The 26204-nt window shown below is 39.8% G+C and overlaps 2 protein-coding genes across 11 annotated transcripts in view; one reads left to right on the top strand and one right to left on the bottom strand.

Annotated features, from left to right (window-relative positions):
* The first annotated feature begins 964 nt into the window (after nt 1–964).
* LOC131253598 (uncharacterized) lies at nt 965–11773 on the top strand. Of its 2 annotated transcripts, none has more exons than XR_009175258.1 (7): nt 965–1065; nt 1157–1259; nt 5473–6561; nt 7199–7261; nt 7351–7571; nt 7753–7853; nt 8084–8202. XR_009175258.1 is itself a non-coding variant. In XM_058254656.1 (7 exons), the coding sequence occupies exons 1-7, from the start codon at nt 994–996 to the stop codon at nt 11542–11544; spliced, it is 1779 nt and encodes a 592-aa protein (XP_058110639.1). In that variant the 5' UTR covers nt 965–993; the 3' UTR covers nt 11545–11773. The 2 variants fall into 2 exon arrangements, 1 of the variants encoding a protein (XP_058110639.1); XM_058254656.1 differs by lacking the exon at nt 7753–7853 and adding an exon at nt 11433–11773.
* LOC131253599 (uncharacterized) overlaps nt 7071–26204 on the bottom strand; it is a 37441-nt gene continuing 18307 nt past the window's right edge. For 5 of the 9 annotated variants that reach the window (XM_058254666.1, XM_058254660.1, XM_058254659.1 and 2 more), the window contains 2 exons: nt 21394–21491; nt 16075–16196 (listed from right to left, as the gene is read on the bottom strand). In XM_058254666.1, coding sequence (XP_058110649.1) covers nt 16090–16196; nt 21394–21491 — 205 coding nt within the window. In that variant the 3' untranslated portion in view covers nt 16075–16089. The other 4 variants (XM_058254664.1, XM_058254662.1, XM_058254665.1 and 1 more) reach the window with 4 other exon arrangements.

Consider the following 26204-nt stretch of genomic DNA (forward strand, 5'->3'; position numbering starts at 1 on the left):
AAACAAATATTTGCTTGATCCCATACTTATGATGCCTGCAAAAGGTTTTTAATAGTTAATAACTACTGTTTCCTGTGGTGTGGTTCAAATAAAAATTTTATCTAGTTCATTTTTGGAACTATAACCTAAAATAATATGAAAAAATAGATGGACGGTGTGGATATAAAATCCACACATCTAGGTGGCCCTAAGGTCAGTGCACCCACATGACTGGTTCCGGAGTCGCAGCAAAGTCGCGCTCGCGCTCGGTACAGAGTTCGCAGCTGAACTGGTACGTGCGGAAAGGAAAAGTACACTCGCGCCGGTTTCCATCTCGCTTTCGAATATTTTTTCTCGTACGCATTTGAATTTAAAAACCTCACCGTTGAGAGAGAGAGCCTCCAGTCACGGGAGTCGTTGTATACTCGGGATGCGTGTAACGCTTCATACACAGGCACCAAGAAACTGTACACGTCGCAACTATCAACCAAAATAAAACCAATTCGACTGTGCATCCCACTATTTCCAAATCAAAATCAGAATATCAGGCTGTTTGGACAATCCTAACCTCTGATTACTGGACACATATTGTGGAAATAGGATGGTTGAATATTTTCATTTTTAACCGTTCAATAAATGTCCTCCAATCTAATGGTCAGATAATTTAATAAGTTTAATCTTTATTCAAGGTAAATATCCATTGTATGATTATAATTTGGACGGTTTAATTTTACTACTTTTTTTGGTAAATGCGCAGGTTCTAGGTGCCTGCGTATCATCCACCACACTCCCTGAGAGTATGAAAGTTTTTTCTCCTGTCATAGGCGCGCTCCTGAGCATTCAAAGACGACACTCTCCATATTCAAATTGCCCGCCTATAAACATCCCAACCCTAATCTCTCTCTCTCTCTCTCTCTCTCTCTCTCTCTCTCTTCAACATCTCTCATGGTTTCTTCTCAAAAACCCTAGATCCGATTTCCTTGGATCGCTCCTTTGCTCTTCTTTCGTCATGTAATGGATCGATCGGATTCGGTATCTTACTTGGATTCATTGCCGGCCACAAGCCGCAGATCTCCTCCATCCAAGGTTTGTTTCTTGTAGTCTTTAATGCAGAGAAATTACGAATTTTATTGCTTTTTTTTTTTCCTGTTTTGTCATTCATGTTTCTTGATTGCAGTTGAGCGGAGAAAAAAGGAGCACTTCGGAGCCCAAAGGCAGATTGGAGACCTCCTGTAAGCGGATCAAGACGCGGGATCTGGATTCGGTTTTGCGCTCTGAAGGTAATTTCTTTCGTTTTTTTTTTTTTTTTCTTTTTAAAAATATATTTTTATTTTTGACTCTGGTGTTGGATTCTATGATTTGTTTGATTGTTATGTTTAAATAGGATTTTTGGATTTTCTCTTATTTTGTTAGCATTTTATTTTAGTGTATTTTCGATTGTTCGAATCTTTTTTTTTTGGGGGAGAGATAATCAACTTGTATTGTGTTTTTTTACCAAAGGGATTAGCTTTTTTGAGGAATCCTCCTAAGAAGTGTCACCTCCACTGTACACATGGCATGTATATAGTGATCAGAAGCCTTGATTTGGTGGGGCCCTTCAAGTTTCCACATCCTAAGATAAAGGCTATCAAACTATGGCAGTCATTTGATCTGTAGCTTAGGAAAGGATTGAGGAAGATAAGCCATGGTCCACATTCAATGTGTAAAATTCATAGTGATCAAACAGTTAGATTGGGCCATGGCCCATCTACATGATGATCCACCAGATCAACAGTCCCAATCTCCATACACATGCTACATGTATGATCAAGACCATGCTTCTGCGTCATACACAGTACTTGCATTGCAGCGTTTCTCTAGGCTGTTCCTTTTTAACTCTTAACTGGTTTGGCATTTTAGTTTTATGGTTATGGGGGCCCTTGATATTGGGTCTGCCAGATGAACTGTTCCAATCACTGAGGCAGGCCCCACATATGGTGGAGGTAAGACACTACGGGACGGCGATTGGGTACTACCCCCACTAGGACCTAGCTAGAGACGGACGGTCTTAGCAGAGGCTCTGTGGGGCCCACCGTGATGTATGTATTTTATCCATGCTGTCCATCCATTTTGACAGATCATTTTAGGGCATGAGCCCAAAAAGGAGGCAGATCAAAAGTTCAAATGGACCACACCATAAGAAGCAGCGGGGATGGAATGTTGAAAACCTATTGGGGGCCATAGAAGCTTTGGATCAAGTTAATATTTATGTTTTACCTTCATCCAGGTTTATGTGACCTTATGAACAGGTTGGATGGCAAATAAACATCACCATGGGCCTTAGGAAGTTTTCAACCATGGTGTCATTGTCACCATTGCTTCCTGTGGTGTGGTCCAGTTGAGCCTTCGATCTGCCTTCTTTTTGGGGTCATGCTCTAAAATGATCTGTCAAAATGGATGGACAGTGTGGATAAAACACATACATCACGGTGGGCCCCATAGATCCCTTGCCAGGACTGTCCGTCTCTAACTAGTAACTGGTGGGGGTAGTACCCGATACCAATATGTGTCCAGGCACTACACTTTGGGGTACCACCACAAGTTACCTGCCTTTTCTTGCGTATGAGTTATAGGTTTAAGGGACATTGAAATGGATCTGCAAGTAACCAAGAATGGCTGCTTTTCTTGTGTGATTGATTTGAATGGTCTAAGGGTTCTTGTGGCAGCATGGATTTAAATCCAGTGGATTTTGAAACCAATGGATTCGAGATAATTTTACAAATCAGCTTCGAGGTGAGAATGCAAAAAGGGCACGTTGGAGGGTTTTGGAAGCATCAAAATCCAAATCCTTGCTACCAAACATCTCAAAAAACTTAAATCCCCACAAAACCTTAGAATCCATGCTGCCAGATGACCCCTAATATAAATGGTGCATAATGTTGGAAATCAACTATAATTAGTGTGGAGGATTAACACATTATTGATTGGGTCGCAGATTTTCTTTTTTCTCCATGACTATTTCTTGAGACTTTTATTTATGACAATGCTTGGTAATTGTGTTTCAAAATAAAACAAATCATTATTTTATTTGTAGTGTTGTGGGTTTTCTTCCATGTCGGACTAGCAAGGAGAAAATTTTGAGTATATATGAAGAGGAATTTGAATAGGGCTTAAGCCCTTTTCAAGAGCACATGAATTTGGTTGTGTAGGGGGCTATGCCATTAGGTCTAATATATGTCATTTACCACATGCGCCAGGCGATGGATGTGTACGTGGCACGGTGCAGTGCGGTGCACGCGAGTATGATTTCCAAAAGCCCAAACCTTTTTGTTACCTTTTGAAATTCTAGTTTTGCAACGGTTGACCAGAACGGTCATATGTTTGTTCATTCAAATAGACATCCTTTTTCGATTCGAAAAAACCCAATAGTCATGTTTGTTGGTAGAGGGTGCTTCTACATCCTTTCATGGTGACAATTGAAGTCTGTAAAATGGACTTCTCTGGTTCGTTTTTATTCATTCATTAAAAATCCTTTTGCTCTCTATTTTCTTATGCGGATACAATTTTCGGATTTCGGTTTTGGTTCTGTGTTCGGGTTAAACTTACGTTCGTGGTTCAGGTCTTCGTACATTGAGTGCATTGGTGTGACGAGACATCGATCAAGGGTATCCTAGAGGCTGATTGTCCAGTGTTCTTGTTGCACTATGGACAACGTCTAAAGGAGGGCAAATCAACTTAATGTCGAATGAATTATCACGCTTTGATACCAATAAGTTTCTTATTCCTTTTAATTCCATTTTTTTCTCTATTTAATTTTCTTTTATTAGGGCTTGTTTGATTTTTTGTCTCAATTGTAATTACTTTGTAAATGAGTAATCATTATTTACCAAGGTAATTACTGCATCTTTCCCAATGTTGACTTTACGGGTTACTTTTTAAACACTTGAATGAAGAAATTTGCAAAATAAATATGGGGCCACTGTAATGTGTGTGGCTTATCCACACCACCCATTCATTATGCCAACTGAATTTAGGGCATGAGCCCAAAAATTATGCAGATCCAAAGCTCAAGTGGACCACACCACATGAAATTGTGAGAATCGAATGCCTACCATAAAAAATATCCTGAGGCCCTTCAAAGTTTTAGATCAAGCTTATATTTATGTTTTTCACTTATCCATGTCTATGTGACCCCATGAACCGGTTAGATGGTGAGTAAACCTCAATGTGGGCCCAATAAAAGAGCCAACTTTCAATGGTGGACAAATTAAGTCCATTGTTTCCTTTCATGTGGGCCAATTGAGCATTCGATCTGCCTCATTTTTCGGCTCATGCCTCAAAATATTCTAATAAAACAGATGGACGACATGGATAAAAAATTACGGTGAGGCCCACATATTTAAGTCAATATTTTTGGACCAATTTTCTAGGTGTAATTACTCACCCATTTTCAAACAAGTGAAAAAGTAATAATTACTTATTTACCAGGAATTTACCCGCATCATGGAAAATCAAACAGGCGCTTGGTGTTTTTTGCTTCTACATTTTTAAAATTACGGATTTACATATCCTAAATTCTAACAAGGCTTGCCTTGTGAATACTTTCCCTCTCCTGACGACACTCTTTTGCGGACACCTTGCGTCTCTTACCAAGGGATTTGGTATTATTGTTTCCTCCTATCCATCTTCAAGCTTTGTTTTTTTTATTATTTTTGTGACTTTTTTACCAGTAAAAATTACGCTTTCTTATTTGAATTCGGAAATGTCCATCAAATTGCTTAAGCTCCTTCTTTATCTGTTACAAATTCTTAACTATGCCTATTATAGCTTCTTACTTTCTCCACATTAAATGATGCAATGGGACAATTAATGTCGTGAATTTGAAAATGCAAACTGAACATTCTAAATTCACCTGTTTGGAATAAAGGAAATGAGAATGTGAATTTGGTAAATCCATTTACTTGTCAAATTCATGGATTTGCACTGGATTTGGATTTGGCAAATTCTAAAGTCCACTGCTCAGGAAGTAACCTACAAATCCATGGATGTTGGGGAGCATTTACTGCGATTTTACAAGGGAAAAACTTTTTCCACTTTTAAAAGAATCTCTCATTTCGAGAATTTGCCAAATCTTTAGATTTTTGGGATTTGGATTTACCTCAAATCCATAGGTTTATGGGGGTACGAATTTGGAGAGTCCCCAACCAAAAACAAACAAGGGAGATTTGAAATCTGTCGCTTTACAAATCCTTTCCCAAAATCCCTCCCCTCAATTGGCTTCTTGTGTTTTTGCAGCAATGCTAAGTTGTGTTCAGTTGTTTCTGGATTTAGTCCCATATTAGTATGTGGAAATTGCACAAGAAATGTTAATACAGACCATTGGTCCTAGTTTTTATTTTTAATTTTTTATTCATTTACAGTGTAGGGAGCAGAGGTTTTATCAGTTTAAGGTCAATCTGTCCATTTTGATTTTCAATAACAAAATCCAACTCTAATTACATTGCTATGCTGCAGGGACCAATACCAATCCATCAGAATCTCTGAAGATTAAAGATGACACAGTTCAAGTTCATTTCAGTAAGAATGAGGAGATTTCCCGAAGCACTGAAGCTCAGAACATGCTTTCAGATAGACTCGAAGATGTAACAACAGGCCAGAATGACCTCTTAGGGCCCGCTACTTGTTTGAGTCTGGGTAGCATCAGCAACAATCGCAGTTGTAGGGATCCCAAAACAAAATCGCGTCCCATTGATGGCTTCGGCTGCAATGCAGCCTCATCAGCATATGTTGGGGATAATAGCAAACCATCTGTACCACGAAAACCAAACAATGGCCTTGATCTTAATATTACAACCTCATCAGGCCTAGGTGTGGATCTTAATGGAGAAAACACTTCTAACCTGGTAGACCAACAAAACCCATTTTATCCTTATAAAAGTTTGTGCAAGTTAAAACATAGAGTGCCTTCAGAGTGTGGGAGCTCTACGGGTCCGTTGGAAGAGACTGAACCACTGAGAATGTGGAAAGCTATGAAACAGAACGGCTTCCTATCATATTCACATGGAGGCGTACCTCTACCAAAGCAGCGTGTTCAATCAAGGAAGACTAAAGCTGACTCTTTCAAGAGAAAGATGCAACACGCAAAGAGAGAACAGGTTAACAGGTTCACCAAAATCGCAGCTCCTAGCGGGTTGCTCTCTGGGCTGAATCCGGGAATTATAAACCATGTGAGGAACAGTAAGCAGGTCCATTCAATAATTGAGGCCTTGGTGAGATCCGAAAAGCTTGAAAACCAAAATCAAAATAGGCCAGTGGGCCACTTGGGAAAAGGGAGTAAGGATATGGAAGACCGAGTGCCTTTGGATGGGCCATCTATTCCTTCGAGTTCGGAGCATATAGGTGGGGTCAATCAATCACATGTAGCAGAGAGAAGCATTCGCTGTGAACCTTCTGTTGGTCCACCCTTCACCTCGGAATGCATGGATGATATGCTCACACTGAAATTATCGCCGATCATCACTACGGCTTTGGAAAATGCTAGCTGTTTGTGCAGTGAGGACTTCTCAGCAAACCATGAAAGCATCAGTTCCCTTTCTATAAAAGGTTGATGTCTTTCCAGGCCTTAGGCTTCTCATACAGTTGTTTAGTTTTTCATCTATACTTGCATATAGCATTACATCGTCCACCCAGTGGGAAACCAAGGTGCTCAATGGAGAGGAAATGTTCCACCCAAGAATATGCACGGTATCCCAAGGTTCCTTGGAGTAGGGCCCATGTTTCCGTGATCTGGACTGCTTATCTGATGAACCCCGGTGTCAATGGGCCACTACCAGAATATCTCCACTGTGAAGCAGATCTAACCCTCTGATTGATGGCCAGCAAATAGACTGTTAGGAAAATAAATACAGAAATGCTTCTCTTGTATAAATTGAGTACCTGAGGATACTACACACGTTTTCCGAATCAGATAATTCTTTTGGATGGAAACATTAAGCTAAAGTAGAGAAAAAAACTGACATCTCTCCCCATCCTGATCATGGTTTAAAAGACTTGGCAACTCGAGTCTTAAAACCATGATCCTGATTGATTTGCATACTCCCACTTTCCATCAATGGCTGAAATGGGTGTATGCAATTGAAAAGTAGAAAAGTGATGGTCTTGTATAGAAATCTTTTATTCATGAATTTGAAGAAATATGAGAGAATATCTTGATCTGACTTGGATGTTTCCTTGCTTTTAGCGGCAACTGTTGCTTCCCAATGGCTGAATCTTCTCCATCAGGACATCAGCGGACGTCTTGCAGGTAATGATCCCTGTTTACTTGAAACATGACAGAGAAGAGTAGGAAGAAGTCCTGTACTCAACATCCTCATGTCATTCTCGCGTGTGCAGCGCTCCGTCGTAGTAGGAAGAGAGTACTAGCCACTATTACAACAGAATTTCCTTCTCAAATGCCATACGAGTTCTTCTCAAGCCAAGAGAATGATCCATGTTCTGCAAAATCTCCCGGTGCTGAATTTTCCAACAATGCAGCTCCGGACATGCATATGGCACGATGGAGGGGCCTTTTTGATCAAATGGACAGAGCCCTCTCTGAAGAGGGGAAACATCTCGTGAGTCTAACATAAATGGAATGGATTTTCTTTACTTTTTGAATCATCCATACTAATACATTTCATAGATTACTCCAAACTGTTTATGAAAAAAGCCATATTATATTTTCCATTCCACTGCTTATATACTGTTACACTGTTAGCATTATTGATTTTTTCTCACCCCACACATTCCTAACAGGCCTAATATGCCAACAGTGGGGTGGATATCTGAGCAGTGCATTAGGAGGGATCCATCACCTCAATGATCAAGGCAAAAAATCATCTTGGTCCACTCATCAGGTGGGCCACACACATAATTTGAATGTTGATTTCCAGCAATCTTAAAAAAAAATTGTCTGTTGTTTCTACAAAGGTGGTCCACTTGATGAACCACCCAGCCCAATTTGGACATCGTGTCATTTACACTGCTGGCCCACCTGATGCACTGTTTGATCACTTAACATAGAATCTCAGGATTTCTTTTTTCCAAGGAAATGATAATGTGATCATATTACCGACCTTCAATTCAGGAAAATTGGTTGCGACAAGTCAAAGAAATGCAATTGCATTGTGAGCGGGGTCTGCAATTTGTCAACATTCCAGTCACAAGTGGTCTCCAACGGCTAGGCTTAGCAGAAAAGGACTCCAGGTACTGCATTTTTCTTCAAGATGGACAGCAAATAGTTGTTTTGTCTTGTTGCGATGTTATTGTCATTGTTGTTGGTGGGTAGTGGTTAGATTCAATCATTGATGTGATAAGACACCAATACCTGGCCATTGTTGTTGCCGTCACCACTGCCATTGTTGTCATTGCTGGCACATTTTGATGCACTACAGAATTGAATCGCAAGAAAAATTCTGACTTCCTTCCTTGGCATTCATATCAGCTTTCAAGTTCGATTTTAGCAGTTTTTTTTCCTTTCTTTTTTCTTCTCTTCTTGACTAAAACCGACCATTCACAACTCAATTAGGATTGCACATCCAAACATGGCCAAGGTGTACATTGAGTTGAATTGCAATTGCTTGTCTAATAGAGTGGGATTATCGAGTGTTTTGGCTCCAAATTGCAGTAATGATGCTTTCAGGTTGGACTTGAAAGACATGTTATTGGAATTTGTTTTAGACTTTGTGTGGCCTATCAGACTATTATTGACATGTGTAGATATTTATTCATTGGATTATATAGAGATTTTCTGATGTTTAAGTTTATATGTATGGATGTGATCATTTCATGATGAATGTATGCACATATATATTTAGATTGGCCATCATGATGATATGTGACCAATATTTGTCGATTAAAGGCTTGGTTTGCTTCTTGCATGGCATAGACTATTATGCAGGGATGCACAACAAGAGTGATGCGTATTTAAAGTGTATGTACGTATGAGATGTACCTCTACGCTGGTTCATGATATGATCAGGATGAGATCTCATACAGATTGACACAGTTGGCTTTTTACCAAGTTGATCGTCTAAGCCTATATATGGTAGCTGGGATAGATCATTGGTTCATCGGATGGATTCTGCACGATGATCGCCTAGATGACAAGTGCTTGATTATCCACGATGTGTGAATTGAACCACACATGTTGTGAGGCCTATTACCTACAAGTAGCGGATCAATTCCAGTCTAGTTGTTGTGCGAGTATGCTACTCTTGTAGGTGACTCATGTGTTCTTATTACTCTATACTATGTGATAAGATTGTGATTAGGTGATTTTGGTGTGTATTATCAAGGCCATGTGCATAGATTTTACTGAGTCAGAAGCACATTAGGAAAGCAATCAAATCAAGATTTGGTCACAGAGATGGGATAGAGGAAGATTGTAGATGATTGCACGATGGTGATAATGCACATGAGACTTATCCAAAGTGCTGGATTGAATGGACAGTCAAATTTTATTGAGAATGGTTTTTGAGAAAATATTATATATTATTTTATTAATATTTCTAATAGGCTTTGATCAAGCAAGTTTATCAAGATAAAATTAGTTTGATCTCAAAAATAGATAAGTGTGCATCACTATCAAAGTATTGGAATTTGTACACTTGCACAAATGGAATCAAACATACTCAATTGAGTGTGATCGGATCAGTTGGTAGATAAGTGTGCGTCTAGTCTAAGCAGTTGGGGATTGAGAAGACCGTTCTAGTCCACTTGTGTATTTTGTGCAATGTCATATATCTTATGGAGGATAATATATTCTTAGAGGCCTCACACTGCATTTACTTAATTGGAGGGTGTAGATTGGGTTTTTCTTTACCACCATAATATAAAAGATGGTGGAGTTTGTATCTAATTAGAGTTTTTTTTTTCTTTCTAAAATAGAAGTTTATAAATATAGGTGTAGAGTTTTGGTGTGAGATACCTCTCTCTCTCTCTCTCTCTCTCTCTCTCTCTCTCTCTCCCTCCAGCCCTAGCCAATAGGTGTAGAAGGGAATCAATTTTTCTTACAAATCCATTCTGTTCAAGAAACCCTAGTCCACTAAATTTAGAGATTCCCTAGTATGTATAGTGTTTCTTCATTTCCATGTATATTTCCGTTCAGTGAAGAAGACAATCGTGGTTACATATTTGAAGTAATTCTATTCCTGAACATTTTAAAATTTGTGTATTTATTAGTGTTTCTACTTATAGTTTGAGGGTTATTTGCTCTTTGGGAATGCTGGGAAAATTTTGTTTTTTTTTTTAAAAAGTGAGTGTTTGCAATTCAATTCACTTGTCCATCCAAACACACCCTAAAAGATGCATGGCTTAAAAAGTCAGAGATGAAACCTTTAGGATGATTGAGTTAATGGAGCCAACCTTTCAATTCGTTGATGAGTGTTTTTTAGCCCACATCCACGTGCCTGATTGGGACATCGTGCACCACATGGCCCACATCTGCATGTGCCAGTCCGTTGGTCTGCTTTTATTTGTTCAATGTGGACAATTGGAAGACAATTTAGCTGTCCATTGTTTTGATACAAGGGCCCACCTGAGTGGTAGGCTCTAGTCAGTTAGGCACATTGCAGACATGCCACACATTTTGCTAGATTGGTGGCATGGGTGTTGCATGTGGAGAGGGTTTTTGGAGCTAACAAATCAAACCATGATAGGTAGGGACGATGAAGAGGTTGTTGCTGATTGAAGTCTACATCCGATCCATCTCTTATTTTCAGATAGTCACAGAAAATTTGGGGCAACTTTCAAGAAGAAAATGTCAATAGATTGTATGCCTAACCATCATTGTTGTCAAATCGCATATGTGATCGAATGCAACCTGGGGGGGCATTATTTTTTTGTTGCTGTTTTTTTCTTTTTAAAGTTTTATTATCAATTTCATTAAAATTTTGTTAATATTTATTATATCTATTAGATATTACACTATAATAAGTCAACTAACAAATACTCAAATAAATGCATATACTAAAAAAACGTAAGAGTAAAAAAATGAATGCATATACTAAAAATGTAAGAGAAAAACAGAGACAATTTAAATTAGAAATTTTATTGATGTGATTTTGAGCATGCCCCATCATACTTATGGCATATGTGACTTTCTCAAAAAACTTGTACTAGTTTTCCTGACCTTTTTTAGTATTATTTACTGTTTAAAAGGTACATATAATATATAAAATATGATGAGCTGTGCCCAGTTTTTTGAGTTTTCTTGAATTTGATTGGTTTGTGACTGAATTGAGTTTTTCTCAAGTCTTGATGAAATCTGGTCGCATCAAGTTGACTCAGGCGAGTCCGCCGAGGTTTTATCAAGATTTTAAACTATGGTCTCTGGGTCGCTGAAACATGGGTCCCAGTCATAGGAGAATATCTCATTCATATGCATGGTGGATGGTTATAAGCTCATATTCTATTTCACTGACTCTGAAAAACAGATCAAAGAAACTAGAAACTTTGGAGAGGGAATGTGCCGTCCGTGCAGCTGCTGCTTCGATCTATTCCACCTGCAATCTGATCACAGCGGCGGAGAACGTGTCCTGCTTCTGATCATCATCATCTCTGATTCTTTCTTCTTTTAATAATCTTTTTACCTTTCTCCATTCAATCCCTTTTTAATCTCTGTTGTGCATTGATAAGTTAATGTCTAACAAAGCTCAGCTCTGTTTCTTTTTTCTTTTTCTTTTTTTAATTCTATGTACTATTATTGAAAGGTGTTATGCTGTTGTTCTGTCATTTAAATCTTTATATAAATCTGAAATAAATGACTTTTCAGTTGTCGTTGTTTTAGGGTGCGTTGGGCTGCACCAAATATCCCAAATTTTCGTAATTTAATGACTCGGTGACTTGGACTGACTCCATCAATCCTGAGTGGACTTGTGACTCCGCCAAGTTAGGTGCGTATTGTTCATGTGACTCACCATGTCAAACTAGGTCCGGCCTGACTGAGTCCAAGCCGACTTGTCTGAGTCTTCAACCCAAGGTCTCAAGTCCAGTTGGTTGGACCACAAGTTATAGGGTCCACCTAGTAGATAACTTCAGATATTTCATGTGCGCATGACACCAATCCAGCAATGTGTTGGCCCACCATGAGAATACTCTTATGCTAAAATCAGCCACATCCAATCATTAAAGTGGATTACACTTGTATTTTGTTTTATATCAATAGCGAGACATTGTTTTATGTGGGGTGGCCCGTCTGATGAGTAAATGAGGTGATCTGACTGACATATTGTAAGTCGTTTGGATGTTTCGTGTACTTATTCAGTTGGATATCCATTGAGTGGACATGCAAAATTTCTTGATATCTAGTACAGCCATGGGGTTTTTGGGCCAGACCCTCTCTCTTTCTTTCACTCAGGTTGGGTTTTGGCTTACGTTGAAAAATGCAGGACAAGATTGGACAAGGCCTCACCCGGCCCTAATGGGCCCATTGATGCCTCTACTGGTCCGGTTCCTTTCAGTTCTGAGCTTACTCCATGAAGACCAGATCAAGTGCCCCATCCAATCAGTTCTGGTCTTTGAATCTAGCTCTCAAATTGAGTTTGGGACAAATAGGAGCATTGAAATGGTTAGGCCCACCGGATGGATGGATTAGATTGCACACGCATGCACCACTTTAACATATGCACGGTGTGTAAATAGTCTTGTTACATGTACGTCACTTGAGAAGCTTTATTTCTTTTGCTAGAGTACTGTTAGAGAATTTAACAAATTAGTACCCCATTAATATTATTTTACATCTGGCACCTTTTTTAGTTAACTTTTCTACTAAACAGGTGAAAATGCCCAGCAATTAATGAGATTGCTTAATAAGAATTAAAAGAGGTACCTATATATAAACGTCTTATTATTTAAAAATAATAAATAAATAAAAATTCTAAAATATCTCCGCAGGGCGATTGCATAGTTACAGAGACGTAGTTACTGGTCGGTGTTCCGTGGGACCCACCATGATGTACCAGGCAGTCCATTCATTTTTACATATCATTTTAGGGCAAGAGCCCACAAATGAGGCAGATCCAAATCTCAGGTAGACCACGCTAGAGGAAACGGTGGTAATTGAATTGCCACCATTAAAAACTTCCTAGCGCCCACCTTAATGTCCAGCATATTATTTTAATTTTCATCCAAGTTATTTAGGTCACAAAGGCCTGGATGAAGGAAAAATAAATAAATATCATCCCACTAGAACTTTTAACGGTAGGCGTTTATCACCACAGTTTCATGCGGTGTGGTCCATCTAAAACTGAATCTGCCTCATTTTGGCCTAATGCCTTGAAATAATCTGGCAAAATGGATAGACGGTGTGGATTAAATACATACATCATGATTAGGCACACAGATGACCATACGCAATCTATGTTGAAGATACCGTTTCGGTGATTGCACAGGAAATCCATGTAGTCGTAAACAATGTGGGGTCCACATTTCTGTCACAAATCTACTCCATCCATCAGTTTTGCATATCGAAAACTCAAGTGGACCAAAACGCAAACGTCCAACGTTGAAACCTTCCTGGAGCGTACCATTATCTTTATAGGCTATCCAAACCGTTGATAGGGTCATTACCACTCAGATAAACTTTAGTAACAAATATCATCCTGAGACAAAGTTTCCATCGGTGGGCGTCCAATCCCCTCCATTTCGTGTGGTGTGGTGCACATGAGTTTTGGATCTACCTGATTTTTAGATTACTGTGCTTTTGTTGTCTAACAAAAGTGATGAACGGAGTGGAAATTATTACCGAAATCTCAGTGGGCCTCGCACAGCTTCCGACTACATGAAGTCTGTTAGCACAGGCAACCTGCGTCCGTCTTCGCCGCTGGTTTTTCCGGCATCAGATCCACCCAACACGGTGTGGCCTGACCGTGGGGCCCACCTTGATGTATGTACCGTGTATCCATGCTGTCCGTCCATTTTGCCGGCTCCTTTAAGGCTACGAACCCAAAAATTAAGCAGATCTAAATCTTAGCGACCATACCATAGGAAACGGTGCTGATTGAACGCCCACCATTAAAAACTTCCTAGGGCCCACCATAGTGTTTGTTTGCCATGTTGACAATGATATACCTGGATAAAGGGAGAAAGCAAATATCAGCTTTATCCAAAACTTTTGTAGCCCTCGAGAAGTTTTTAATGGTAAGCATTCATCACCACTGTTTCCTGAGGTGTGGTCCCCCTGAGATTTGGATCTGCCTTGTTTTTAGTGTCATGCCTGAAATGATTTGGAAAATTGGATGGACGGTGTGGATTAAACACATACATTATAGTGTGGCCCACAGTGCACAGGAGGTACCTGGTTGACAATAACTTGATCGATGAGGTAACATGAAACTTTATTAAAAAAATTAGCCGGTCTAGGTGTGCCAAGATTGGCTTGACTTGTCCATGCTCTCCTCGAGTTTGAGCTCGAGCTCAAGCAGCGGCCTCAACCTTACCATTGGAGCTCGGCTTGTTTGCCAAACCTTTTGAGTTGAGCTCGAGGCGAGCTAGTGAATTGAGTTGAATTGAGTTGAGGCAAGCTTACCTCGAATCGAGTCGAGTCTGCTCCTAACTTGACCCAACCCAACACTCAACCCAGCAACCCGACCCGACCCAACCCAACCCGACCCAACCCAACCGACACCCGATTCAACCCAGCCACCTGACCCAACTCCCGGATCAAATATTCAATTATATATATAAGATAAAGCTAGAGGTACCTTGTTGTTGGTGGAGAGAGAGAGAGAGAGAGAGAGAGAGAGAGAGAGAGAGAGAGAGAGAGACTATGGAGCTTGGGTGGCGAGTTAGGTGAGGAAGGAAAATGGTAAGAAAGAGACGGACAAGTAAGATGTGGTTTACGTTTTAACTTTATATATAATAATAATAATAATAATAATATATTCGAGTTGAGATCCACTATTATCCAACAGGGCTCATTTTCAATGGAGGTGGGTTATATGAAAGCTTGACTTGCCTCAAGTTGTTGTTCAAGCCAAGCTAGATTGAGCCGAGCTGAACGAGCTTTTAAAGCTAGCTTGGCTCGTGTACAACCTTAAAAAAATTGTAATGGGATGTAAATACCATATTAATAAGGTACTATTTTATAAAATTCCCTTACTATTAAAGTTTAAAACCGAATGGACCTAGCCAGACAGACTTTAACCAAATCGATCACATGGACCTGACTTGAATCCAGCTAGACCTGATTTTTAACCAGGTCCAAAAGGGGAGACACGAACCAAACCCAGTTTCTCCACGGGTCCAAAAAAATAAGACCAAGAACTGTATGAGTTGGTCAATGTCCTGGCCTGAAATTATAGCCGAATTCATTACTGATAGTTATTTTGGGTAGGATATGACCTGTCCAAAGGGTGCACTCCACCAGTAGACAGGCATATCCAATCATAAGGTGGCCCCACCAATTCAAATTTCTTATGGGTTTTGCACATTATCATCTACGGTGCGGCCCACCTGATGAATGGATCAGCCTGATCTTTTAGCCGTTGAATCCTTTTATTTTATCTTTATTTATTTATTTTAGCAAAAGGCTGGAGCACACCATCTATAATTTTATTAAATAACTGTAGAAGACAAAAAAAAGGATTTTTATGGCAAAATTCCTCGAGGAATTAAAATTTAACAAATAGTGCCTCAGGAATTGATATTACGGGCAAGACTTTTTAAGAGGAGAAATTACATTATTGCTATCCTTCGCCTTTTCTTTACAATAAAGTGGAAAATGGAAAGTTATGGGGCCCAACTTAGTATGTCTCACGTCCAACCCATCCAACAGATGCATACTGACATAATTATTAGAGGAAACAAAAATATGGCGGCCCAATCATAAGGTGGGCTGATCCATTTAAAAATATTCTATTCAAAATAATCCCATTTCAAGTTTAGCCCATCTCATGATCTAATTGACCTTATGTTTTGTTGGTGTTATTACCATGGTGTGGTGTATACGATGGATGTTGTCCACATTACCATGTGGGCCCCATAATTCTTTCAGTTTCACAACCTTCTGAAAGGAAAAAATAATTAAATATGGGCATCTTTGTAATTTCCTCTAAAAAAACACGTCCATGTAATTTAACAATCACGGAGGCATTATTTGGTAAAATATAGATTCCTCGGGAATTTTGCTTTCCACCTCTCCCCATACCGTAAACAGGGGAAGGCTCGTCTATTCTCTTGGCTCGCTTGTTTCCTAATAACTTACATCAATAGATAGGAATTCTTCATTCTGTCTAATCAAAGAAAAGAATAAGGCATTACATAATTTATACAGAACCTCCAACGCTCCTCATCATCAAAGGAATTTTGCCGTAAAAATTCCAGTGCAATAATGGGGGAGAGGAAAACCTTACCTCAAAGCAAAACTTTCAAACAGATCAGGAAATATTGCAAAACAAACGCAAAAACCGAACTAATACGAGCAACAGCCTCTAGCGATCATCATACATGCACCACGTGGGGCCCACCAAATGTCTTTTTTTTTTTTTTTAAATTAAAAAAAACGATTAAAAATACATTTGGTTTTCTCAACCTCTGAAAAGCACCTTTTTGGACTTAAAAATTACTCAAGGCACATTTTTGGACTTTTAAATTAATGGAGAATTTTGCCGTAAAAAGAAAAAAAAAACGATTATTTTAAATATTTACTACAAAAAATGTTTCTAATTTATGGTGCGTTGGGTTGCACCAAACATCATGAAATTTCATGATATGTAAACAATCAATCATGAAAGTTTGATAATATTTCAGTGTCCATCCAATCTGGCTGGACATGGAGTCGAGCAGAGTTTTAGGAAATTTGAATTGTGAAGTCCATAACATCTATTAGCAACAACTGGTTGCTTACAAACGGCTAACCATTCCTTTAACAGGACATGGCGGTGGGGGCCACCAACACATCATCAACGACAGTGGAGTTCACTATAGCCAAGATGCTGCAGCATCCGGAGGTATTGTGAAAGTCACAACAGGAACTAGAGCAAGTGGTGGGCACAAACAACATGGTAGAAGAGTCCCATTTGCCCAGGCTGTCTTACCTGGACACTGTCTTGAAAGAAACCCTACGTCTACACCCAGCAGTCCCGCTCTTGCTTGCCCGAAAGCCGAGCCAACATGTGCCGTCGGCAGTTACATGGTCCCCAAAGGGACCCAAGTCATGGTCAATGCATGGGCAATACATAGGGACCCTGAGGCCTGGGCGGAACCCTTAGCAGTCCAGCCTGAGAGGTTCTTGAACCCTAGTAGCAAATGGGATTACAGTGGCATTGATTTCAGTTACATCCCATTCGAATCCAGAAGGAGGATGTGAGTGGGGATGATGATGCAGATATTGGTTTCGCTCCTGCATTCATTTGAGTGGCGATTGCCAGACAGGATGGAGCTTGATCTTTAAGAGAAATTTGGAATCGTTCTAAAGAAGGCGACACCACTGATTGCTGTCCCCACTCCAAGATTATCCAATCCAAAGGTCTATTGTTAAGAAATAATAATAATAATAATAATAATAATAATAATAGTCTCTCATCACTGTTAATAAATAATAAAAACACTCCCCAATAAAGGCACAGACGTACTACCAGCACATCGTTCAATACTTGCTGTGTCTCCTTGGAGATATTTTAGTTACTTTTTTCTGTTTCCAAAATTTCACAATGCACTAAAACTATATATCTAAATATTAAAATATCTAGTTGAGTTGATTAAGCAGTCAGTCGAGTTAATCAGAACAAGCTAGACATCAAGTCGAGTTGAATTTTCGAAATACGCTGCGGAATGTCGAGTTTAGGAAAATTGTTGAAGTCTAGAACAGAGTGTGCCGAGGAATCAAATGCTTCAGGGGAAGTGGAATTCCTTTGGAGAAGAGTAATGACAGGAATTGTGTGTCAACAGAAGTGTATGTTTTTTGGAACATTGATAATTTATTTGATAAAGGCAAAAGCCAAAACAATACAGAGATGGCAACTAAGCAGATTACAACTCACTCCAACACACTGGAAATTGAATTATAACTTTAGACAATGCTGCCCATTCCATTACATGAGATTTAGTCCTATTAAATACCTCCAAAACTTGCCCCTTGGGGTTCCTAAAACATTGCTCATTCCTTTCTAGCCACGGAAACCATATCCCCGCCAATAAGCTAAGACGCTACACTCTCCTCCCCACGTTTCCTTTTCCTCCACCATGCCACGACAAAAAGAAGCATTTGATGGACCCCGGCAACACACATGCTACTCCAAACAACTTGAAGAAGCAATCCCTCAAACCACTGGCAAAAGAATAATGAATAAAGAGGTGATCCACTGATTCCTCATCCTGGTAGCACATTAAACAGATACTCGGGAGAATCATCTTTCTCTTTTGAAGAGTATTTATAGTTAGCACCTTATTTCTTCCCACTAGCCAAGCAAGAGCCGCTAACTTTAGAAGGGCTTTGTAGCTCCCCACGAACGAGGATGAGCTGATCTCATTGGGTGAACCGGAAGCACTTAAAAGGTTGTAGAGGGACTTCACTGAAAATTTACAGGACTTATCTTTCAACCATTTCATCGAATCTGCTTCAGATAACATTGGACGAATTTTAGATAACAACTCGAGAAGACTTAATGAGTTCTTTGTTCTCTTCATCCTCTAGATTTCTTCTACATGGAGGAGCTCACAATACTGATTCTCCTTCGACGAAAAAACATCTATCTACCCTCAAATTTGCCTCAGCCGCTACCCTCACCAATCGTGGAAAGAGTTCTCTAAAAAAAATAAATAAATAAAAAAATCTCCCACCCATACATCATTCCAAAATCTAATTTGCTTCCCATCTCCCAAATGGAATCCCACCCTTGCCAAACTATACTTTTCACTGACACCACCGATTTCCAAATAAATGATGATCTGCATAGAGATGACGACCTAATCCATCCACCCCATATTTCCTACCTATCACCTCCCTCCACTGAGATCCATCTTCCACCCCAAATCTCCACACCCATTTACCTAGTAAAGCTAGATTTATAGTTTCCAAGCATCTCAATCGGCTCCCCCCTTGATCCCAAGGTTTGCATACGTCTTCCCACTTCATGAGATGAAATTTATGATATCTTCCGCTCCCTTCCATAAAAATATCCCGCCTAATCTTTTCCAATTTTTCCAACACTGACTTTGGACATTTGAAAAGTGACATGTAGTATACCGGAAGATTCAACATTGCCACCATTATCAATGTAATTCTTCCACCCAAGGATAAATGCCGAGATCTCCATTGAGACGGCTTTCTTACAAATCTTTTGATCACTTTATCCCATAACTGTTCCACCAGTCTTCCAATGCATAAAGGAAGACCAAGGTAGGTGGATGGGAAAGATCCCTCCCTATATCCAAAAATCCTAGCATAAACCCCCAACTCCTTTGAAAATCCCCCACCTCCTCCCTACTGAAGTGTATATTTCCTGTCTCAGGAGGATAAGCATAGTTTTAAGGCCTGGACAAGTCTGATGTGACTCGTCTGAGTCGGCTCGAGCTCGGTTAGATCTGGTCCTGTTCAATACCATGAGTCACCCTCCCAAGTCATTCCTAACTTAAGGGCAAGCCAGGACAAGTTGGTTTGAGTCAGCGTGTCTTTTAACCATGAGGATAAGAGGCCCTGGAAGGTGACTTCTAGCTGCTTTCATTGCTTAATAATAAAATTCAGCTCTCAATGAAAAGAAAGTCCCCTTTGAGATTGTTTGTTCTGACTCTTCCCCAGTTGTGGTAGGGCTCTTCCAAAGGTGGAGGCTTTTTGTTGGACAGCAGTGGCTATCAAGATCCATAACTTGGAATCTTTGATGCCTGGGAAAACACTAGCAGCATATATTACCAACTGTTTGCTTCAAATGTAACAGATGGAGAAACAGTTCCTCGCATATTAGCAATGTAGAACATTTCGACATCCGTATTGAACCCTTGCAGGATGGTATGGGAATTTCAGAACTCTGTTGCTGGGATCTCAAAAGAAAGGATTTTCAACAATTTGAGAAATTCTGTTTGGGAGTGGTGGTTGAGAGAATTAAACTATCAATCATCAAATTGTTTCCCTTAGGAACTGTAATGCAGTGGTCAAGAGTAGGCTGGTTAAAAGCGAGGACAGCAGATTGGGAGCATCCACCTCTCTGATAGTCCGTTAGTTAAGCTCTGGATGGGGTGGGTGGCTCAAATGAAGCAGAAGTGAAAGCCCTTAGAGAAGGCCTATGGATTTTTCTCGTCTAGGCATAGTCGCTTTGGGAAGTTTAACAGAAGAAAGTGACTCAAAGAATGCTATTGGTTGCAGTGTGACAGGTATCACCGTGATTTTGAAAATGTTGCGATAATATTGCGAGGAATATGCTAAAAAGATTTTATTGCAACATTTTCAAAATCTTGGCAGATAATAAAAGATTATTGCAACATTTTCAAAATCTTGGCAGAGAATAAAAGATCATGAAAAATACTAAAAACATTAATGAATTTGTTATCTAATATATTTTTAAAAAAATTAAATTTATTTATTAATTTACAATAAATATTCTTAAGTATTTTAATTTTCAGTGAGATTTTTCCAATAATATCATCCTGAGAAAAAACTCAAAATTTGAAAAATTCCCTGAGAAATTTCCAGGCCGAGAGAAATTGCCAAGAACAAGATTTGTCACTATGATTGGTTGGGCTCCAAAGCCATATATGGAAATTTCGTAACCTTTTCAATAAAACTCATGATTTCTCTTCTAGATTAAAACATTTCAGTTCACTACATGAGTAGAAATATGAATGACACTTGATGCATTTGATTTCATCGTTTGAAGGTTTGCTAAGGTGTTTTGATGGATAACATTGTTGAGCACTCACCTCTCTCACAAAAAAAAAGAAAAAAAAAGAAGAAGAAGAAGAAGAAAAAGAGGAAGAAAGAAGGAAAAAATTGTTGGGACTCTTCCCCTTACCTTGATGTCATGTGTGGTTTGTCTTTTATCAAATTATTGTTATTCATCAACCAAAGAAAAAAAAAGGACAAATGAGAAAATAAAAAATAAAAAAAATCATGCAAGTCTTCATATAATCAGTTGGCTGCGAGATAAACTCATCAACAACAGTTCATGACCAGAACTCTTTGTAATTTTTCAAAGAAAAATTGAATACAAGATGTCTAAATGTGGATCCGATTTCAACATCTCCAACTAGCATGCAATTGCCAGAGGAACTCTACGCAGCCTGCCTAATTAACCAAAATTTTGGGTATGCCTGTAGGGAATGCTGTAGAGGGTTCCAACAGAGCTTGAAATTTTTGATTCTAGGTTCAGTTCAGCATCCAAAATGTGACATGCCAAATACTTCTATATGACTACAACATTTATATGATACAATCTCAGAGCCAATTGGGAGTATTGGTCTTACCTGAAATCATATTGGAAGATGGATTATCCGGAACCTTTGCTAAAGAACGATACTGTAGTTTGACGCTTTCTGCATTATCCAATGTCTTTACAACATACCTGTGAAACAACAGAAAACTTATACCTGGAATTTTTTATTTATTTATTTTATTTTTTAAAAACACCTAAGAAAGAAGGTGAGGAAATACTAGTCTTGGAAAATGCAGGCAAGGCATGTTAACACAAAAATATAAACTGAGCTTAAAACATGAGACCATTTGGTAATAGAACCTTATACGTGCATGTGCAGATAAAAGTGGAAACGTGCACTGCAACTTCTTGAATAATTGATGCGTACTAATAAGTCAAATCAACAGACAACATTCTCATCAAAGAATGGTCCGATGCACCATTGAATACATGATCAAAATACAAAAGAAAAAAAAAAGAAAAAAAAAGAGAAGAATAGATTCTTGGATATCTCATTTATTTATTTATTTTGCTTTTAAATAAAATCTGACTGATACGGGTGATGGGGACATCACGCGCACACGCGCACTCACGCTGCCCCTCCTACGCACGTACGTACGTAGGAGGACCCCACCATTGATCTCGCTCGATGACGACGTCCAGGGAGGGCCTCGTAGCTAGAAGTCAAGTTTTGGTTTAGAAAAGTGGCCCGATAGTCAAGAAAAGCCTACCATGGGATCTCATGATCGTGGCCCACTCGTCGGATTGGTTTTATATTTTAGGTTTTGCTTATTGTTATTATTTAGAACATCGTGAACGCTTTAGATTTCCTTGTTTGGTTTTTATTTTAGTTTACTTCATCGCCAAGTAATAGGTATCGCACATGGTGCGAGTTTTTGGGTATAAGGTTCTCCCTATAAATAGGCACCCCTTGTAGTTCTTTTCATTCATTGAAGTTAATAAAAAAATTCCTGCTTTATTTTTCTGCTCTCTTCGTGAGTTGTGGAAGAATTCAAAAGTGGGTGCGAAGCCCTCCCTTTTCGAAGGGCTAACTACCGCGATGCGAAGCCACATCGATCCCAATTCACCCCCATCTTCCATCATCTTTTTTTCCATCTTCCTCCACCATCCGTACTTCGAATTTGTCCTTTTGTTGCATCAGATTTTTTCATTACAGCAGGTTTCCAAATTTCGGCCCGCAGGCGAACTGAAACTTCGGCGGAGCACCACGCACAATTCGTACATCGGATCGATCTGAGATTTGGGAGTTTTAGAGTTCATCCCTGGCCAACCAGGGCCAAGGTGGCCTTTTCTGAATAGTGGGCCCCACACACGTGTGGCCGGGATCACACGCACGTCCGTCTGGGCCATTGTTGTTGTCCACACGCGGGATCATCTTTTGGCTCAGGTTTTTATCCTCTCATAGCCGTTTTTCATGAATCCTAACCCTAGATTACATGATCCCTAATTGATTTGCCCCTTTTTATCACCTTAGGGTTCCTTGAATTGAAATTAGGGAATCCCTTGGATTAGGGACTGATTTTTATGCATGAGTAGTTGATTTTATTTCCCTTTGACATCGTTTGGTTTATAATTTTTATTGGTCCAGTCCTAGCCTGTGTCGGCTTGGACCCGCATAGATTCCCCTTTTTAATTGAATGTTTGGATTTTCATGTGGGACGTGGAATTTGTATGATTGTTTCTGAATTGGTAGGATCTAAGCCTGAAATCTTGCATATCATATTTAATTTTCCATGTCCTGCATCAAATTTGGTATCAAAGCCTAGGGTTCTTGTAGGGGAATTCATTACATGTTTAGGGTTTGGTTGTTTATGTCCATTACGCATCAATTCTCATCATATATGGCTGTTTAGAGGTCCATAAACCCTGAAATAAGCTGCTGAAATTTTCTGTTATCCTCTTATTTGAATTATTTTAGAAATTAACTTAGTTTTCTATTTCTAAGTTTAGAAGCTTTCCTTTTCTGTTTTTTTATAAACTAATTTTTTAGAAACTTTCTTAATTTGTTTTTAGAAACTAATTTCCTTTCCTTTTTCTTTTTTAGAAACTAATTTACTTTCCCTTTTCTTTTTTAGAAACTAACTTACTTTCTATTTTTAGCAACTTTCCTTTTTTCTTTTTCTTTAAAAACTAGGTTGTTTTTTAAGAAACTTTTCTAATTTGTTTTTTTTTTAGAAGCTTTCCTAATTTATTTCTCTAGAAACTTTCCTTTTTCGTTTTTTAGAAACTAGGTCGATTCTTTAAAAAAATAAAAATAAATAAATAATAAATAAAAATCTCTTATATTTTGACAACTATATTGCTGAATTTTGGTTGGCACCCTACACTAAACATGGAACAATTGCAAGATTTACTAAACAAGTTGTCCCAGAAGTTGGAGTTTATGATTAAGCGCTTGGAAATGGACCAATGCTTTGAGCAGCTTGATGAACGCATTGCCCGACTAAATACCATCGCCAGGACAAACTCCACCATTGGGGTAGATGTCCAATCTCAGGCATGTGGCCTGAAGGATAGACCAATGAATGAAGTTGGCCAAGGAATCAGTTATGGGCGTGCACCCATGTACCCACCCCATGAGGGACATCAAGACCACTATTTTGAAGGGTACAACATGTGCAGCCTTGTGACTGGAGAGAGCGCACCAGATGTTAGTGTAGAGTTACCCACTGAGGTCATTCCGGTAGTGGATGAGTTTCGTGATATTTGCCCTGATGATCTACCGGATGAGTCCCCTAGGAGGGATATAGAGCACACCAGAACATGGGACACCGTAATACCTACAACCGAGTTTACGTTGAATAATTTTGTCGATAGGTCCACAGGTCTAAGTCCTCGTGAAGTCGTTACTGATTATAAACCTAGGAAACTTATTGATCTTGTCCCTATGTCACTGTCCAATAGGCCGTCAGAGTCTGCAGAGTCTTTTGCGCATCACATTCATTCATGGCATCAAGAAATCAGGCAGAAGATCATGACTAATAATGAACATTGTACATTTTCTACAGACCAATATAAATGTTTCAAAGGATTCAATATTAGGAACTCTGTGATGGTTTGCATCAGGCCCGAGCAGAATCCTTCGAGGGCCGTTCGTAAGTTACACGCGTGTAGCGCTGGACTCGTCAAAATTATAAAACGAAACGGTCTCAATGTGTATGAGGTAGATCTTCCACCTTCCATGGGAATTAGTTTCATGTCCGATGTGGAGGATTTAGTTACTTTTCAGGGGACCACTGATACTTTGTCTGTCCCTTCGCCCACTCATCCTAATTCCCCATATTTATCCCTTGAACCATGGCCCCTTCCCAACCCATTTTCCCAGCCTCTACCTCCCATATCTACTTTTCCTAACCTTTCTTCCCAGCCTCTATCTCCCATACCTACCCTTCCTGACCCATTTTTCCAGCCTCTACATCCCATACCTACCCGTCCCGACCCATTTTTTCAGCCTCTACCTCCCATATCTACCCTTCCTAACCCATTTTTCCAGCCTCTACATCCCATACCTACCCGTCCCGACCCATTTTTTCAGCCTCTACGTCCCATACCTACCCGTCCTGACCCATGTTCCCAGCCTCTACCTCCCATACCTACCAGTCCCGACCCATCTTCCCAGCCTCTACCTCCCATACTTATCATTCCCTACTTATTTTCCCAGCCTCTATTTCCCATACCTAACCTTCACACACCCAAAAAGGAAATAGAGGATATCCTGAACCATCAGACAGTTTCAACGTCGGACGGCGGGTTTCAGAAGTACGTGGTTAAATGGAAGTCATGTCCAGCTTCAGACAGCACATGGCTCACTGAAGAGGAGCTTCAGAGACTTGATCCTGACATCTTGGAGCAGTTCAGGAGTTTTATTTCGCCAGTGGCGAAATCTTTGTAGCCGGGGAGAATTGATGGGGACATCACGCGCACGCGCACTCACGCCGCCCCCCCTACGCACGTACGTACGTAGGAGGACCCCAGCATCGATCTCGCTCGATGACGACGTCCAGGGAGGGCCTCGTAGCTAGAAGTCAAGTTTTGGTTTAGAAAAGTGACCCGATAGTCAAGAAAAGCCTACCGTGGGATCTCATGATCGTGGGCCACTGGTCGGATTAGTTTTATAATTTAGGTTTTGCTTATTGTTATTATTTAGAACATCGTGAACGCTTTAGATTTCCTTGTTTGGTTTTTATTTTAGTTTACTTCATCGTCAAGTAATAGGTATCGCACATGGTGCGAGTTTTTGGGTATAAGGTTCTCCCTATAAATAGGCACCCTTTGTAGTTCTTTTCATTCATTGAAGTTAATAAAAAATTCCTGCTTTATTTTTCTGCTCTCTTCGTGAGTTGTGGAAGAATTCAAAAGTGGGTGCGAAGCCCTCCCTTTTCGAAGGGCTAACTACCGCGGTGCGAAGCCACATCGATCCCAATTCACCCCCATCTTCCATCATCTTTTTTTCCATCTTCCTCCACCATCCGTACTTCGAATTTGTCCTTTTGTTGCATCAGATTTCTTCATTACAGCAGGTTTTTAGATTTCGGCCTGCAGGTGAGCTGAAACTTCGGCGGAGCATCACGCACAAACCGTACATCGGATCGATCTGAGATTTGGGGATTTTAGAGTCCATCCCTGGCCGATCAGGGCCAAGGTAGCCTTTTTCTGAATAGTGGGCCCCACACACGTGTGGCCGGGATCACACGCACGTCCATCTGGGCCATTGTTGTTGTCCACACGCGAGATCATCTTTTGGCTCAAGTTTTTATCCTCTCATATCCGTTTTTCATGAATCCTAACCCTAGATTACATGATCCCTAATTGATTTGCCCCTTTTTATCACCTTAGGGTTCC

This window comes from Magnolia sinica, chromosome 8 (genome assembly GCF_029962835.1).
Source record: "Magnolia sinica isolate HGM2019 chromosome 8, MsV1, whole genome shotgun sequence".
Lineage (NCBI taxonomy): Eukaryota > Viridiplantae > Streptophyta > Magnoliopsida > Magnoliales > Magnoliaceae > Magnolia > Magnolia sinica.

Bases quoted from the DNA above. Each gene is read 5' to 3' on its own strand.
- LOC131253598 (XM_058254656.1), top strand. From the start codon at position 994: ATGGATCGATCGGATTCGGTATCTTACTTGGATTCATTGCCGGCCACA. The intron at 6,562-7,198 runs GTTGATGTCTTT...CCTTGCTTTTAG, and splicing joins CAGTTCCCTTTCTATAAAAG to CGGCAACTGTTGCTTCCCAA. The intron at 7,262-7,350 runs GTAATGATCCCT...TCGCGTGTGCAG, and splicing joins CATCAGCGGACGTCTTGCAG to CGCTCCGTCGTAGTAGGAAG.